At 44.3% G+C, this 17,889-nt stretch overlaps 1 protein-coding gene across 1 annotated transcript in view; it reads right to left on the bottom strand.

Annotated features, from left to right (window-relative positions):
- Positions 1 to 9,408, bottom strand: part of GLDN (gliomedin) — a 69,023-nt gene extending 59,615 nt beyond the window's left edge. The window contains exon 1 of the mRNA XM_068551618.1: positions 8,864 to 9,408. Coding sequence (XP_068407719.1) covers positions 8,864 to 9,226 — 363 coding nt within the window. The 5' untranslated portion in view covers positions 9,227 to 9,408. The remainder of the gene's footprint in view (positions 1 to 8,863) is intronic.
- Positions 9,409 to 17,889: the final 8,481 nt, after the last annotated feature.

Genomic DNA, 17,889 nt, shown 5'->3' with positions numbered 1-17,889 from the left:
TTCATCACTTTAGTGAGGATTGATTTTCTCTCTTTGTCACTGCCCTGATGCTTACTGTAAAGGATTTTTCTCTAAAGGTCTTCCTGTTCAGAGGGATTGATTCCAAGGTCCTCAAGTGCTGCCTAAAGGGAGAGGGCCTTTTCTACCTTTGAGTGAAAGGATTCCAGACCCCAATTACACTAAGTTACTGAAAAACTGGGGAATTATTTTGCAGCTGCCAGCTCATCATTTTAGCTTGGGTACAGTTATCCACAACGCATTTCCAAGTCCTTCTCAGTTTTTACATACAGCCTGTGTAGGATCTCCAAAGTTCCCAGCACTTTGATAAGCACAAGAAACTTTCTGAGTGGCAAGATGAAGGGGTTATTCTACCTATTGCGTTCAGAACAAATTGCATTTTAAGTGATCTTTAGTTGGCATTGTTATTTTAACTCTACCTTTCAGTAAAGAAAATTGTGTCTCAACTTTAGTCAGACTAGAAGTAAATTATATCTACTTAAAATATAGAGCTATTAAAATCCAAAGAGCTAAATAAAAAGAAAGCAACTGATGGGCTGAAAAATGCTCCCTTTGTAGAAGGATTACAACCTAAAATCATCAGCTTGTTTTACACAACATGACCTTTAGTCTGTAGATAAAATGCATGTAAATGAAGCTTGAATGTCAACTAGATTTGGCCAAGGATTTTTTCTGGTGGGGAGGGGAGGGAGGGAAGGAGAGTTTGAATAATGTAGATTTTTTTAAAAAATGTCTTTTTTTCCAGATAGTATGTTTTATCAGATATAAAGACTATTTTGATAGTTCTCACATAGGTACCTATATCCTAGAGAACATGAGACCCCTAAGAAGTAAATTGTTCTCCTTTCTTAGAAGTTTTTTGCTCTACCTTCCACTCACATTTTGTCAATTTTCCAAATGAAAGCACCCAAAACTTTTTTCAGGACTGCCACCAACAGGAATCATCAGGAGTTAACAACAGCTACGCCAGTCAGAAATGGGGTGAATGTGACTCTCTTCTAGTGGGTGTCAAACCTCGTCATCAGTGGCCATGAAGAAGGGGTGAGGCCCCAGGAAAGCCTGAACTGTTGAAGAAGGCTTGTTGCCATATCAAGGCTAATTCTGTTTTGTTTTCAATGACAAGATGATTTAGGTTGGTGTGATGCCACCCTAGGCTTCAAAAGGCCAAATATGATCCCGAAGCAGCAGCTGATAAAAGCACATATGATCAGACAACTTGGCATTCTGAAGAAAGTGGAGATGAAGAGTAAACCCAGAAACAAGATACTGAGGGCTTTGGGCAAGGAGGGCTGCATGATAAAGTCATAGTGATTAATCTCAGTAACAGCAACAATGAACACTTACTGGAACTCTGACTATAGCAGGCACTGTCCTTTACCTACATTGTTTCCCTTAAACCTCCTAACAGCCCTATGAGGTGCATGCTATTATCTCAGTCTTACAGAGGAGGAAACTGAGGATTGGGGAAATTAAAAGACTTGCCCAAGGTCGCCCAGCTACCAAGCTGTGGGCCCAGGATGAGAATCCGTCTGACTCGTGGGTCAGACGACTGCCACAACATACCTCAGGGAAGCATCAGGGAAAGAGAATTTGGCTGCAAACCTGACTGTGAAGAAGGAATCCCAGGTCTCTCAAGTTAAGGGCAGGAATACAGTGGCTGAAGGTGGCAGTAGAGCCACGTGGAGGTGAGCTTGGACCGGCCAAAGATGGATCCTGAGACACAGGCTTTACGGAGGATGAACAGCCATTTGGCATTGGAAGACCCGTGATTTGAGCAGTTGTTCTGCAACTCAGGACCTCAGAGCAGGTCCAAATGGTTTAATGCCTTTCATGTGGTCAACACAACTTCCCTGTCCCTACGGGTCCAGATGCTCAGTCTTGACCCATTTGTTTCTCACATAAGTCCTTAGAGAATCATGACAACTGTACATCTACACTGAATGCTTTATTTGCATGTGTGCAAAATATGTGTCAATGAAGAAAGTGTCTGAAGGATGTAGCTAAGGGGCCAACTCTCTCCTGTCTTCCTCACATACCATCATGACCTGATACCTGAGTGAAGTTTATGGGTGTGTTCACAGTACCAATACCAGACACAGTCTTAGCAGAGATGTAGCTTCAAATTCTCTCTTACCCTTGATACCTGGAAATGGCTTCTAACATGCAAATTAACCCCACAGTGTCAGGTGTGACATCCCAAGTGCCCACGTGCACACGCTGCTATGAGGAAGGCCACGGAAACCCACCTCCCAGTCTCTCCATGTGGGTTATTACTTTGGCTGCCTAGTCTTTTTTTGTTCTGCTCTATCAGGCCTCTGAGCTCTCATCAGGGTCCACTTCATGTGACAGGACCTAATGGGGTATATGTTTCTCCCCTTCAACTGAAGAGAATAGATGGGGTGTGAAACAAGGCCTAGATATGGGGTTAAATGGGTGGCTAAAAGCTGTCCTAACATTGACTGCTCTTGACTTGGGAAGTCAGCTTAGGGGGAGCAAAGGCTTGAGGGCTGGCTCAGCCCCACAGCCTCCCTCTAGAGTGAAACCACAGTCTCAGGGCAGCTCTGTCCTGGGCTCTGTTTCCTTGTGGGAGGTCTTAAACTCCAGGGTTAACCCTATGCTAGAAGAACCCTGATTTTACTAAATTAGCTCTCCAAAGGAACCATCCCTAGCACCCCTCCGTTCCCATGGACCACTGTCTAAATGAGAGGTCAGAAAACTTTTCTGCAAAGGACAAGACAGAAAATATATTAGGCTTCGTGGGCCGTATGGTCTCTGGTGCAACTACTCAGTTCTCCGGTTGTCATGTGTCAAGCAGCCACAGACGATACATAAACAAGTGGGCATGGATGTATTCCAATAAAACTTTATGGTTACTGAAACTTGAATTTCATATAATGTTCATGTGTCATAAAATATTATTCCTCTTTTGATTTTTTTTCCTATCCATTTATAAATTTAAAAATCATTCTTAAGTCATGGGCTGCACAAAAACAAGTAGCAGGCTTGATGTGACCTTAGGCCATAGTTTGTTAACCCCTGGTCTAAATCCTCAGCTTTTACACCCTGGAAGTGACCCAGTTCAAGGAGTGGGAAAGGCAGGGGTTACCTTCCTTTCCTTCAAGGAAATATAGCATCCATACAAGCAGAAGCTGTAACTACAGGTAATGTGATTTTTGTCCCCTGTAAACAAGATAACGTATAGATCCATATAAGTGTACCTCATAGCAGTCATCATGAAAAGTTCTGTTTGCTATAATGTGTTACTGCTTAACATAGCTGGAATCTCCTCCTTGAGAATGACCTTCAGAACACATGTTTTTGAAAAGCCATAGTGACAGGAAATCTCCATCCTCCGAAGGTGGAGTTAATGTTTAGAGACAGCCAGAAACAAAACAAAATGAAACAAACCAAACCAAGCTGAATGCAAAAAAACCATCTCCATTTAACCACCAATAATGATAACAATGGCATAGATACCACTATCCTTCCAGAACCAGGCTGGGAAATCAGTGGTGGGGGTGGAGGTTGTGCTGGAACTAAATAAAGCCATTTTTGTTCAAAACTACTCATGATTATGAGATGAGCCTGCTGCAAACTAAGCTTGGAAGTCTTAACGTGGCCCCTAACAATGTGAGTGTTGTCTGGCCAACACACTGCCAGTCAATTCAAAAACATTTTGAGGGAATTTTTGTCAATACTTCAAAGCCAAGAGATTTCACATAAAAAGTCAGATTTGGGCTTCCCTGGTGGTGCAGTGGTTGAGAATCTGTCTGCCAATGCAGGGGACACAGGTTCGAGCCCTGGTCTGGGAAGATCCCACATGCTGCGGAGCAACTAGGCCCGTGAGCCACAATTACTGAGCCTGCGCGTCTGGAGCCTGTGCTCCGCAACGAGAGGCCGCGATAGTGACAGGCCCGCGCACCGCGATGAAGAGTGGCCCCCGCTCGCCGCAACTAGAGAAAGCCCTCGCACAGAAACGAAGACCCAACACAACCAAAAATAAATAAATAAATAAAATTAAAAAAAAAAAAAGTCAGAATTTTTACTTTTCTTGACAAAATCAAAAGATCAGGCACACTGGGCTCTCGTTCTCATACAGCAACCACCAGCAAAAGCCTCCCCTTATAGACACAGCACATGAACCTTGGGCTGGAGCAGTCCCTACCATGCCCTATGGCCCCCAGCCCAGGGGCAGCTGCCATGTAACCTCGTGCTTATGGCCTTTTCACTCACGATAAGAGTAACACAGTCACATGGTTCAAAAGTCAAAATGATGCACAAAGCTATGCAGTGAAAGTCTCATTCCCACCTCATCCCCACCCTCCCTAATACTTTTGTTAATTTCATTTATTTTTCCCCCTTCTTCCTTACACTTTTGTCACTTAAAATATATCCTGGGGATTGTTCCCATAGCAGAACATAGAGAATTTACTTATTCTTGTTTTACAGCTACCTCGTATCCCAGTGGATGTATAGGTCAGTTTATTTAACTAGTCCTGTAGTGGACACAGGTTAATAGTCTTTTGTTTTTACAAATATTCTGCAATGAATAACTATGTGCATACGTCATTTCAGAGGTGATAAAGTCTGTTGTGCAGGATAAATTCCCACAAGCAAGATTACTGGGTCAGAGGGTAAATGTGTTTGTAATCCAAAGGTATTGCCAAATTGGCTTCCATATGGGTTGTAGCATTTTGCACTCCAAACAGCAATTCAAGAGCATGTCTGTTTCCCTTCAGTTTCCCCAACCAAATATGTCGACAAACTTTTGCAGTTGTCATTCTGACAGGTAAAAATTATATTTCAGAGCAGTTGTAATTTGCATTTTTGAATCAAGAGTTCTTTTCCTGTGTTTTTAAGAGAAATTTGTATTTCTTTTCCTGAGAGCTATCTGTTCCATACTCCTACTGGATTCCTATTTCTGTTGCAGATTTCCCTATTAAATTCTTATCTTTTACATCAACTTCTAGAACTGCTATATATATTCAGACGAGTAGCCCTGTACCTATGATATGAGCTGCAAATATTTCTTTCCAGTTTGTCATTTATCTTTTGCCTCTGTTTATGGTGTATGCATTTGTTTTTATTGTTGTTTGTGATGCAGTTTTGCTGTTGTGTGTGCTTTTTAAATGGGGTTAAATTTACTTATTTATTGTTTGCTTCAGGCTTTTGAGTTATAGTTTGAAAGAAAGGTATTCCCCATTCCAAAATTAAAAATGAATTTACTCATATTTTCTTCTAGCAATTTTAGAGTTTCATTTTTTAAATGTAAATCTTTGATCCATTTAAAGCTTGTTAAGGTGCACATTGTGAGAAGTAAAACTTTCTTGGGTGCTCGACCCAAGATTTCAGGGAGGATGATAAAGCTACCAGAACATCAATAAGAGTGAGACCTGAAGAATGGGTGAGAGAGAGCAGCTGATGAGAGGAAGAGTGAGAAGAGGGGTGGCGAGGGAGTGGAGACTAAACAGAAGCAGCATCTCCTGCAGGAGTTCCTGGCAGATGGGTTCCATTACTGGTCAAGCTCAGTGGTACCCAGGGCCCCTTTTATTACTTTTCTCCAAAGTACCCACTTACTTTTAAAGATTTAATGTGTTTGGCTGTACCAAACTAACCGTACTTAAGTAATAATTAGTTATGTTGCCCTTTTAACAAAGTCCTTTACAGCTGCCAATCAGTTTCCGGTCAGACTGTGCTAACCAGAACGACCACGCTGAGTTGATGTACTTTCAGCCAAAAGCACAGAACTTAGAAGTGTCAGTTGGCTTAAGAAGGCTCATCTTGGATAAATGAGCCATTTTGGAAGACTTTTTAAAATGCTGAAATTAGTCTGCATACAGCTTACTTCTTTGTTCCTATATCTCTAAGGACATGGGACTTCTGATTTCACCTTCATCCAAGACCTACTGGTGCTATATAAAAGGGTGAGGGAAAGTGTAGACTTCAACCTTAAGAAGTGGGCACACTGACCTCCATGCTGTACACTAAATAGTTCTCTTAGCAGCTTTTCTACTCAAGGTGCCCTGAGAAAGTTCTCAAAAATTGTTTCCTCATGTGAATAATTCTCTGTTCTGAGAAAAACAGAGAGTAAAAATGAGAAAAATCTGCAAAGGTGAATGGTGAAATTGTTGCTAAAATAAAGTATGTAAAAGGTTTTTCACCAATTAAGTTGGTTCCTCTGCCCAAAGTAGAGGCCTCAAGGGAGAACTGATGAGAGTGAGATGCTTAACACAGCTGACCGTCATCGGGAAGGCACGCCAAGGTCCTCTGTGTTGGTGAGTGGGCACCCACCCCTAACAATTAATTCAGAATCTCTGGGAGGTGGGGCCTAGGCATCAGTCATGTTTAAACTCCCCATACGATTTCAATGTGCAACCACTGCTATGGAACGGTGTTATTCAAAGTGTTGTTCTCAGACCAGCAGCACTGATGTCAGCGGGAACTTGCTACAAACGCAGAAGCTCAGGCCCCAACTTAGACCTTCTCAATCAGAATCTGTATTTTAACAAGATCCCCAAAATATTCACAAGCACATTAAAGTTAAAGAAGCCATGGTCTAGAGGAGCTTTTCTCAAAGTGTGGCACCTAGACCACCTGTATCAAACTCATCAAGGGGTTGGGAAGGTGGGGGAATGGGGATCAGGGGACTTCTTAAGGAAGCCGATTCTGGAGATTATAATTCTACAAGTCTGAGGGTGGGGCCCTGAAATCTGCATTTTTAATATGTTCCCAGGTGATCCCTAAGCCTACTGTTTGAGAACCACTCCCAAGAGGAATATGATGGTGGCTTTCTCCTGGCCTGCATAGAAAGTCCCTCAGTGACTCCAAAAGGTCAAAGCACACCCATTGCAAGTGGGGGATGAGTTGGGGATAATCTACAAGTGCTTCTCAGCCTGACAAATGTAATGTTTCTGCTGACTTGCAACAGAGCAGGTGGTGGTAGTTAAATCAGCTTTCATATTGACACAGAAATGAGTCTCTGCGTTCTCTTGGGTTAGTGACTGAACAGGATGCAATTTGGATACATAAGCCTCTACCTTAAAAGCAGAATTAAAAATATAAAATGTTGATGTTCCGATGCATCCTTCTCAGACGATTTCAAAAACCCCTCAAAATGCGTGGTGGAGAGCCAAGAAAGAGTGAATTCCCTTAAGGAGATTTCTTCGTTTTACAGAGTTCTTTTTTTTTGAAATTTTTGCTTGGGCCCAGATTTCTAAATGATAACGTGGGTAAAAACTGAATCCAGGAATGGAAAATGTGATCTTTCTCATAAGATGTGTTTGAAGTGTGTAGTACTTCCATGTAGTCTTATTTTATCTTTTTTATATAAAATACTCCTTGATTGATTGATTGATTTTTGGCTGCGCTGGGTCCCTGCCGCTGCCCGCGGGCCCTCTCCAGCCGCGGTGAGCCGGGGCCACTCTCAGCTGCGGTGCTTGGGCCCCTCATTGCGGTGGCCCCTCCCACCACAGAGCATGGGCTCCAGGCGCGCGGGCCTCAGCAGTTGTGGCTCCCAGGCTCAGTAGTTGTGGCTCACACGGGGGCTCCAGAGCGCAGGCTCAGCAGCTGTGGCACAGGGGCCCAGCCGCTCTGCCGCATGTGGGATCCTCCCGGACCAGGGCTCGAACTCTTCCCCCCCTCCTCTTCCCTCCTCCCTCCCTCCTCGCATTGGCAGGTGGACTCCCAACCACTGGGCCACCAGGGAAGTCCTCCATGTAGTTTTAAAAGCACTTCAGCTCATGTAAGATATTTAAAAGCTTCTATAACAGGTTTAAGTGGATTTATCTTCAAATACCTAGGATTCCAAAATATGGCTCACACTTGACTTGAGGTGACAGAACTGACATCTTTGTAATTTTAAAGTGAAATAAGACCATAGCAGTTGTAACGGATAATTAAATGGAATGGGGAACTGCAATGTGATCTAAATGTAATTGTTAGATAATTATTGAGTTAAAATCAGCAAAAGCAAAGAAAGTTAACACTGGAAAAAAGATTTTTGAGGCTTTGCTTCAAAGACTTTTTTAACAGCAGTGTTTCTTAAACCTTTTGGGAGGAGTGCAATGGAGCCCCTTTGAAAATCTAACGAAAAGCTATGGACTCGCCCTAGATGCACGCGCCTGCGAGAGCACACACTGACATTTTCTGAAGTTCCATAGACTTCTTAGAGCCCCTATGATGAACCTCAGCTTTGACGTTGCGTTTTAAGAAAATTGCTCTATGTTGATTTCCACTATTTGTAACCACTTTAGACACAAGAGTAAGTTTCTCCGTAGAAAGCTCCCGGGGGTTGGTCAAATTAGGGCTGATTGTTTTCACTTAAACAGAGACTATTACGTCGGCAGTCTTGTGCTGATGAGCCGAGGCCAGGTGAAACGCCAGACCACTATAGATCACGCCTGGGAAAGAATCCCTTTATTGAAGCAGCCTGCGCTCTCTCAGAAATGCTACCTCCGTGCTCTCACGGGGCACCTACGAATTGCACAGGCACAGCCCGGGGCTGCTGTGGCTCCTGGCACACCAGAAGGTGAAAACTTAATGTCCAAAGTTAGGAAGTAGGCTCTTAAAAACACTGCCTACTCCCCTCATTTATCTGCAGACTGAACGACGTCAGAGATGGAAGACTTACCCCTTCACCCCCTCCCCCATTTAACAGATGAAGAAACTGACCCCAGAGGGCTAAGGTGCTTGCCAAGGTGACTTCCCCAGCGGGCTCACACCCAGGACCTCTCCCCATGGCACCTTGCCATCTGGCTAGGGGAGGAGAGGGCGTCTAGGGCTCTCTCCCCACACTGTACGCCGCCCACCCCGGCGGGGGCGTCAAGGGGAGCTGAGCCCCGCCTACCGGCACCATGGAGTACGTCATCATCAACAGCATGTCGTGGCTCTCGGCGCGGATGTGCTGCGCCGGCTCCCCGCCGTGGCTGCGCTTGTTGCGCGCGGCGCCCACAGGGTCTGGCGGTGGCGCGGGCGCCCGGCGAGGTGCCTGACTCAGCTCCGCCAGGAAGGCGCGCAGGTCGCTGTCCTCGCGCTGCTCCCGGCCACGCTGCGCCTCCAGCGCCCGCAGCGCCGCGCTCAGCCCGCGCCACTGGCACAGCGCGAACACCGTGCCCGCAGCATTGAGCGCCGAGAGCAGGGCCACGGCGGCCAGGGCGCCGCGCAGCCCCCAGCCCGCGCCCCCGCGGCCTCGCTCCGCGCCTCCGGCCATGCTCTGCGCGCCTCGGGCCGGGTCGGGCAAGGCTCTGCCGCCTTTCAACCCCGCAGCCTTTATACGCGGTGGGCAAGCCGTGGGCTGGCGGCAGCGCCGTGAGTCACGCCGCCCTTTGGCCCGGCTGGCGGGGCGGGTTGGGGACAGTAATGGTGGCGCCCGAGCAGCCCGGAGGGACAGGCAGGCGGAGAGGGGGAGAGGAGCGAGTGGAGACAGTCCGCGGAGGGGGGCAGGGCTCACGGTCCTGGTGCCCGGCCAAGCAAACCAGCAAACCCGTCTCTCCTTCCTTTTCTCCCGCTGCCCTGCGCGTGGGCATTGCCGTGGCCCAGACGGGCAGAACGAGGGTCAGACTGAGGGGGAGAGCAGGAATTCTTAGGGCCTGGGAAGTCGCTGGATTCCACCCCCTCCTCCCCCCACACTGCCCTCTCTGGAGAAAAGGATCAGCATGCCCAGATGCCAAGGCATGTGCCCACTGTCCCTGGGAGGTCTGCTGCTGGGCTGGGTCCCAGGCTGCCTATCATTCCTCCCCAGGGTCATAAGGCCTCATGTGGCCACTGAAGACCCCACTCGATCTTTCCTAGGAAGGGAATGGCTAGAGACAGGGAAACAGCTGGCATTGGAGGGTTAAAAGAGCCACCCATCAGAATCAGAAAAGCCCAGCCCTGCATGACAAGCAGGAATCATCTGTGAAGGGAGATTTTTCAGGATGTGACAGGCCAAGAACTCTCCCATGAGCTCCATATCTGGGAGGTAGCAAGGTGATGAGAAAAAAAACTCCAGAGTAGAAATCAGGAGAACTGGTTCTAACCCTATCCTGCTGCTACCCAGCTGGGGGACTTTGAGCATGTCCCAAGACCACTCTGGACTGATTCTGAGGTGCTTTCTGGCTGAAGGGTTGGGACTCTGGGTCCCTGCTGGACCTTACCTTACTTAGCCTGTCTTACTTGAGGGGGCAGTTGCCTCATACCTCCTGGCTACCCCTTCACAGCCCCAGCCATTTCCTGTTAGCTCATTTGCTTGCTGTGCCTCAAGGGCCACTGTCCTCCGCTCCCCCATGCAGAGTCACTTCTCAGTCTCCTCCAAGGACCTCTTCATCCCTATTTTTCTCAGCTTTCTCTAGAATGGCTCTGCCTCCCTGGGGCCCCAGGGCCTGCAGGAGGCCCTGGTGGTGTGGGAAGCCACAACTAGAAGAGAAGATTGCGGTTTCCACAGCCCATTATCTCAGAGAAGGAGGTGGCTCCCTGCCACTGAGCCAGCTGGAGCTTCAAGGTTCTGTGTCAAGGTCTGGATTCCTGAGTTTTAATTGGGACATTGACCAACTTGCATATTCTTAAAAGAACATCCAGGATGAGGAATCAGGAAAGCATGAAGGCCCAAGTGGTTCATGAATGACCTCAACTATGGGGACATGATGTCTGAGAGGGGATGGGGGTGATACAGACAACGTTGTTCAGTTCCTCCCAACTCCAACCTATTGGAAGAATTGCCATGTGCCCTCATCTCTTTTCATCTAGGCATAGGATGCCAACTGTCAGGCTTAGGACCAATGGGGAGAAGCCATGGAGAGACAGAGTTGGAGGTCGGCCCCAGTAAGATTTTCATTATGTCACTAAAAACTTACTGAGCGCCTACTGTGTGTTGGGCACAGTAATGGGTATTGGAGGTACAGAAATGAACAAGACAAGCAGCTTTTGCAGTGTAAGCAGTTGGAGTCCCATGGAGCCTCCTGAGCGTCTCTTTATCCTAACATTCATACAGTTTCTGTTGCCAGACCATCTGTCACCAATGCGCACCATTAACAACAGAGTATACAGCCCCTGAGGTTAGGGGTCACATCCTGTTTAACCCTGTCTCCCCCCAACACCCAGCACAATCCCTGGCTTAAAATGGCCATTCAATAATTACCTGTTGAATGAGCAAATGAACAAACGAATGAAAGGCTGTATGGTGAGGGCAAGGCTATGTTAAATGATGTGTGTGTAGTGGTGGTAGGGCTTAAGAATGAAACCCTGCTTATGCCACAGAACAGGCCCCACCTTCCTTGGAAGGCTGCCTGTCTAATGGTCAGGAGAGTGAAAGTAGCCTGACACACACATCCCCACCCCTTCTGGTTCAGAGCCCACAGCCAGTAGAAGATGTTCAATGGACTTTAGTGTGGTTGGCTATGGGCTGTCGGAACTTGCTGATATCCATATACTATGCCTGTGCTGTTGACCAACTTCTTAGTTCTTCCAGATCTTAGTTCTTTAGTTGGGTTATAGTATGCTTAAGGAAGGGACCTCTCTTCACTGTGTCCATCACAGCATGGACTTGTGCAAAGTAGTAATATCTGATTAATTGGTTGTCAATGCTTTTTTAGGAACAGAACTTTGAGTGGGTGGTAAACTTGGCCTTTTGTCTGAATACAGTGACTTTGAGGTTGGTTATGTGGGGCACTTCAATCTGTGGCTTCCTAAGCCTCCTGAGACTTTTTGAGAGGCTGATATGTCTATGTAGGCTGCCCTGTCTAGTATTCTCTGGATGAGCTGGTACATTCTACTTATTATTAAAAAATAAAGTTAGCTATTAATCTGGCCTGTTTTGTTGATATAGGGGGTTCAAGATACAGCGAGGACATAGGGAGATAACTGAGTTTCCTTTTCTGGAGACCAAAGAAGCCAAGAACATCATGTGCTATCTTTACAATGAGAAGTAGTTTTTCCATTAAAAGGCAGATGCTTCGTTTCCAAAGGTTAAATAGAATGGTCCTCAGAAAATGATTCCAGCTGGTTAACTTTAGGGCCCTGAAGAATAAAATCCAATTCAAGAATATACTCCAATTTTAATTCCACGGCATTTTCTCCTGATTGTGAAGTGAATAATTTTCATTTACTTTAAGGCCTGGCACTTGGGTATTTTGGTCCAAAGGCTGGCAGCTATGTTGTGACTTCTGATGGTGCTTTGCTGCCTCCCCAGCCCCACCCTTCCTCTTTGCCACCGGTTAGGGAGAAAGTCTCTCTAATAATTGCCAGCATGTACGTCTATCTTCCGCCCAACCACCTCTGGTTTTAACTCCCCATTTCTACATTTTAACCCCAAGAAACTTCAAGCCACCCAACCAAAGTTAGAAATTCTCTCATTTTCCTTGTTTGTTCACTTGTTCATTCATTCAACCATTCATTTATCCACTTATTCAACAAATCGAGTGCTTACTATCTGCCAGGAACTGTGCCAGGAGCTAGGCATAAGATAGAGAGCAAACCCAGACACCATTCCTGCCTTCCTGAAGCTTACAGTCTAAGAGGGGAGACAGATTAACCAAGTGCTCACAGATGCGAGGGTATAATTCTAAATGAGATGATGAGATAGATGCCCTGAAAAAAAGGGAGTGTGATTCTGTGAGATTATATCACCGAGGTACCTGTCCTAGACGTGGAGTGTGGTGCCAGGGAAGGCTTCCCAGAGGAACTGATGGTGCTTGAGTTGGAAACTAAAGGTGAGTCATCATTAACTAGGTGACAGTTTGGGTGGGAGAGTTGCAGGCAGAGGGGAGAGCATGTCTGAGGCCCTATAGCAGGAGGTACCATGGCTTATTTGAGGAACCATTAAAGCGGCCAGTGTGGCTGCAGCATGGAGAGCACTGGAAGCAAGGAGGGGAGGGAGTGAAATGAGGCTGGAGACAGAGTTAGGGGCCAGTCTCTGTGGGTGGGACTTTGTAGGGCTGGGGTCTTTATTGTAAGAGGAGTGGGAAGCCAGTGAGGGGTTTTAGGTGTATGTGTGTGGTGGGGGGGTTGGTTTGGTGGATGACAGATGACAGTGTTTCATTTTCAAAGATTACCTTTTCTTGCAGGATTTGCAGTGGCTCCTGTCACTACAGAAACTATGTATGATCTCTGACAAGCACCAGGCTAAATCTCAGCCTTTAAACCCACTTTTCCAAATGAAATAAGAAAACATTGAGTTCTAGAAAGTGCCACTTTCTCTTTCACTGCACATTTAAAGGTAGTTGAAAAATAGAACTGCAACTAACATTTAGATGATTTGGCTAATCTTGATACTAGCTGGGGTTTTTATACAATACCCAGCAGATACTTGCATTTTCTGAGAAGTAAGCCTTTGGTGCGTCAGGCTGAGACCACCAAATCAGGTTATGCCTAGGGTTGGGAATAAGGCTAGATGATATTGCTTCCCTTATGAGATTTTGGTCTAAGTTGACCAGGTAACAGATTTCCACCTATCATAGTTATAGTTTCTTAGGCCTTTGAGCAGCCCAATTATCGTTGGGCATGGAGCTGTCCAAGGTTGTACCGTAGTGCTATTTCAAATTTCCCCTCTACCCTTTCTGTGCTTTGTTTCCTTTGTTTGCAGTAAACATACCCCCCATCTCATCCTGCCCTTTTAGCACATGGTAGCCAATTGTCACAGATTGGGTTCCCTGGAGCAGATACTGAGATGGAATTTGGGGTGCAAGATATATATTAGGGATCAGCACCTATGAAGGAAAGAGAGAGGAAGCAGGATTGGGCAGAAGGAGAAGTCCAACTCAGTGCAGTCCTGCCAAGCCTTGGCCAGCCCACTGGGAAGCTCTGGATTGAGTATTGCCCATCAGTGTCCTGTCTCAGGCCAGAATGACTGGGCTTCCTCCCTCTTCTCTCTGGGTCACGGGGCAGATGTGGGCTGCCCTGGGGAGGGTGTGGCCTTGGGCCAGGTGGCTCTTGAAGCTGAGGCACACCTTGACCTCATTCCCTGCAGCAAGTCCTTCCTTGAAGGGGGACATGGGCACATCTCCATGTCCACATTTCCACCTGATTAGTGACAGACAGTTCCCCCAATTCCAACATTAGTAGACTCTTAATTGTAACCTTGTCGGACTGTTGAGAGAAGTCTTCTTTTTCATCTGGAGTTATGGCCTTTCAGTAAATAAAAAAAAGTGATTGTTCTCAGAGGCTGAAGGAAAAATATGAAGAGGAGCTCCAAGACTGGCTTTGAAATGGCTAAATCCGTGGAAGTAAGATAATACTGCAAAGCCCCACTTAAGAAACTTGAACTGCTGTTTTTGCAAGGACAAAACAAAGCTTTATATGTGTAGAGCAGTTCAGTTTTCAAAGTACTTTCTCATGTTATTTGAACCCCATAATAAGCCTGTGAAGTGAGCAGGGTAAGTCTTACAACCATTTCACAGATGGAAAAGCAAGGCTCAGGTGGGGTAAGTGCCTTGCTCAAGATCATCCTGTTGTAACCTCACCAGCATTTATCCATGCCCTCTTCATTGAAAGTGGGAACCTTCTTGGCCCGAATTTTGGCCAGTCAGGAATGCTCAAGATCATGGGCAGAAAGTAGGGAAAAATAGGGCAAGGAAAGGATTCAATTTGATGAAATGGAAAAGGGCTTAGAGTGGCACTTGGCTCCAAGGCTTAAAAACAAAGGCGGCGTAAGCACTGAATGCTAGAATGTGTGAGCTTCACAAGGGAGAGGAAACCAGTCCCCAGTCTAACATTTTATGGAGGGTTCACAGAGAGCAATGATGTCAGAATATGATTTCCTGGAGACTAGGTAGTGGAACCATAATCTCTGCATCTCAGAGATGAATAGTGAACCTGAAAGAAAGATGAACTAGGAGTCTGAGAGCCCAGGACCTTTTCTTCCTGGGATCAGAAGCCAGAGTGACAAGCAAGATTATATATGCCTCATCTCTCCAGAGGCTAAGTGGGAGGGACCAAAAGGGATTCCTGCCAATTATCAAGACTGGAGAAGATGGCACTACATCTACAGAGCCAGAGGACTGAAGCCAGGCATTGGAGGACTGCCCCCAGCCAGGGGGAGTGCAGATCAGACTACAGACCCTGACTGCGATGACTTCTTTTTCTTTTTTTTTTTTTAAGAGATGTGCACAGCTGTGATACTGGGCTTTATCTCTCCTATCCTTCTCTCTCTCTCATTCTTTTCTTCATGATCTTACAAAACAATTAGGAATGAATTATTCTTGTGTGTCGTTTTACCTTCTTTCTTTTTAAAACATGTTATTGTGGTAAAAACACTTAACATGAGCTCTACCTGCTTTACAGAGTTTTAAGTATATGATACAGTATTGCTGACTATAGGTACAATGTTGTACAGCAGATCTCTAGGATGTATTCATCTTGCTTAACTTAAAATATTACATCCTTTGATTAGTAACTCTCTATTTCATCTTCCCCTGCTCACCCCCAGTCTCTGGCAACCACCATTCCACTCTTTGATGCTATGAACTTGACTATTTTAGATACCTCACATAAATGAAATCATGTAGTATTTGTCTTTCATGATGACTTTTTTCATAATGCCTTTTTAGCATAATGTCCTCAAGGCTCATCCATGTTGTCTCATATTGCAGAATTTCTTTCTTTTTTAAAGGCTGTATAATGTTCCATTGTGTGTATATACCACATTTTCTTTATCCATTCATCTGTTGATGGATATTTAGGTTGTTTCCACATCTTGGCTATTGTGAATAATGCTACAATGAACACAGAAGTGCAGAAATCTCCTTGAGATCCTGATTTCAATTCTTTTGGGTGAATACTCAAGAGTGGGATTGCTGGATCATGTGATAGTCCTATTTTTAACTTTTTGAGGAAACTTCATACTGTACCATAGCAGCTGTTACCATTTTACAATCCTACCAACAGTATACAAAGGTTTCAGTTTCTCTACATTCTCACCAACACTGTTGACTTTTGGTTTTTTGATGATAGCCAGTGTGAAATGATATCTCATTATGGTTTAGATTTGCATTTTCATGATGATTAGTGATGTTGAGCAGTTTTTCATGTACCTGTTGGCCATTTGTTTGTATTATTTGGAGAAATGTCTATTTAAGTGGTTAGCCCACTTCTTTAATTGGGTTATTAGTTTTTGTGCCATGGAGTTGTAGGAGTTCCTTACATATTTTGGAGATTAACCCCTTATCAGACATATGGTTTGCAAATATTTTTTCCCATTCCATATGTTGCCTTTTTACTCTGTTGATTGTTTCTTTTGCTGCGCAGAAGCTTTTTAGTTCGATGTAGTCTCACTTGTCTATTTTGCTTCTGCTGCCTGTGCTTTTTGTGTTAGATCCACGAAATCATTACCAAGACCAATGTCATGAAGAATTTCCACTATGTTTTCTTCTAGAAGTTACAGAGTTTCAGGTCTTACATTTAAGTGTTTAGTCCATTTTGAGTTGGTTTTTGTGTATGATATAAGGGTCCAATTTCATTCTTTTTTATATTTATATCCAGTTTTCTCAACACCATTTGTTGAAGAGACTATCATTTTCCTTTTGTGTATTTCTTAGCACACTTGTCAAAGATCAATTGATTGTATATGCATGAATTTATTTCCAGGTTCTCTATTCTGGTTCATTGTCTATACTTCTGTCTTCATGCCAGTACCATATGCTTTGACTACTGTAGTTCTGTAATATATGTTGAAATCAGGAAGTGTGATGCCTCCAGCTTTGTTCTTCTTTCTCAAGATTGATTTGGCTATTCGTGGTCTTTTGTGGGTCCATATGAATTTTAGAATTGTTTATCCTATTTCTGTAAAAAACTGCCATTGGGATTTTGATAGGGATTGAACCTGTAGATAACTTTGGATACTGCGGACATTTTAACAATATTAAGTCTTCTAATCCATGATCACAAACTATCTTTCCATTTGTGTATATTTTCTTTGATTTCTTTCACCAGTTTTGTAGTTTTCAGTATGTAAGTCTTTTACTTCCTTAGTTAAATTTATTCATAAGGATTTTATAATTTTGTGCTATTGTAAAGGGATTGTTCTCTTAATTTCCTTTTCAGATAGTTTGTTTTTCGTGTATAGAAACACAACTGATTTTTGTATCTTGCAACTTTACCAAATTTGTTTATTCTAACAGTTTCTACTGGAGTCTTTAGGGTTTTCTATTTACAAAATTGTGTTTTCTGCAAACAAGGACAACTTTATTTCTTTCCTTCCAGTTTGGATGTCTTTTGTTTCTTTTCTTACCTATTTTCTCTGGTAGGACTTCCAGTACTATGTTGACTAAAAGTGGTGAATGTAGGCATCCTTACCTTGTTTCTGACCTTAGAGGAAAAGCTTTAGTTCTTCACTATTGAGTATGTTGTTAGCTGTGGGCTTCTCATATATACCTTTATTATATGGAGGTACTTTTGTGCTGTTCTTAGATTGTTGAGGGGTTATTATCATGAAAGAATGTTGAATCTGTAAAATATTATTCTGTATCTATTGCAACAATCATGAGACTTTTTCCTTTATTCTGTTAATGTGGTGGCTCACATTAATTAATTTCCATCTGTTGAAAGATTTTAGCAACCCAGAGATAAATTCCATTTGGTTATGGTGTACGATTCTTTTAATGTGCTGTTGGATTCAATTTGCTAGTATTTTGTTGAGGATTTTTACATCTATATTTATCATGGATGTTAACCTGCAGGGTTTTTTTTTTTTGTGGTGTCTTTATCTGCCTTTGGTATCAGGGTAATGTTGGCCTCATAAAATGAGTGTGGAAATGCTCCCTCCTTTTAAATCTTTTGGAAGACTTTGAGAAGGACTGGCATTACTACTACTTTAAATGTTTGGTAGAATTCACCAGTGAAGCCATCTGGTCCTAGGCTTTACTTTTTTGGGAGGTTTTTGATTACTCATTCAATCGCTATACG

Source organism: Eschrichtius robustus, chromosome 1 (genome assembly GCF_028021215.1).
Source record: "Eschrichtius robustus isolate mEscRob2 chromosome 1, mEscRob2.pri, whole genome shotgun sequence".
Lineage (NCBI taxonomy): Eukaryota > Metazoa > Chordata > Mammalia > Artiodactyla > Eschrichtiidae > Eschrichtius > Eschrichtius robustus.
Note: the sequence above shows the minus strand (reverse complement) of the source record. Positions and strands in the feature narration are given on the sequence as shown.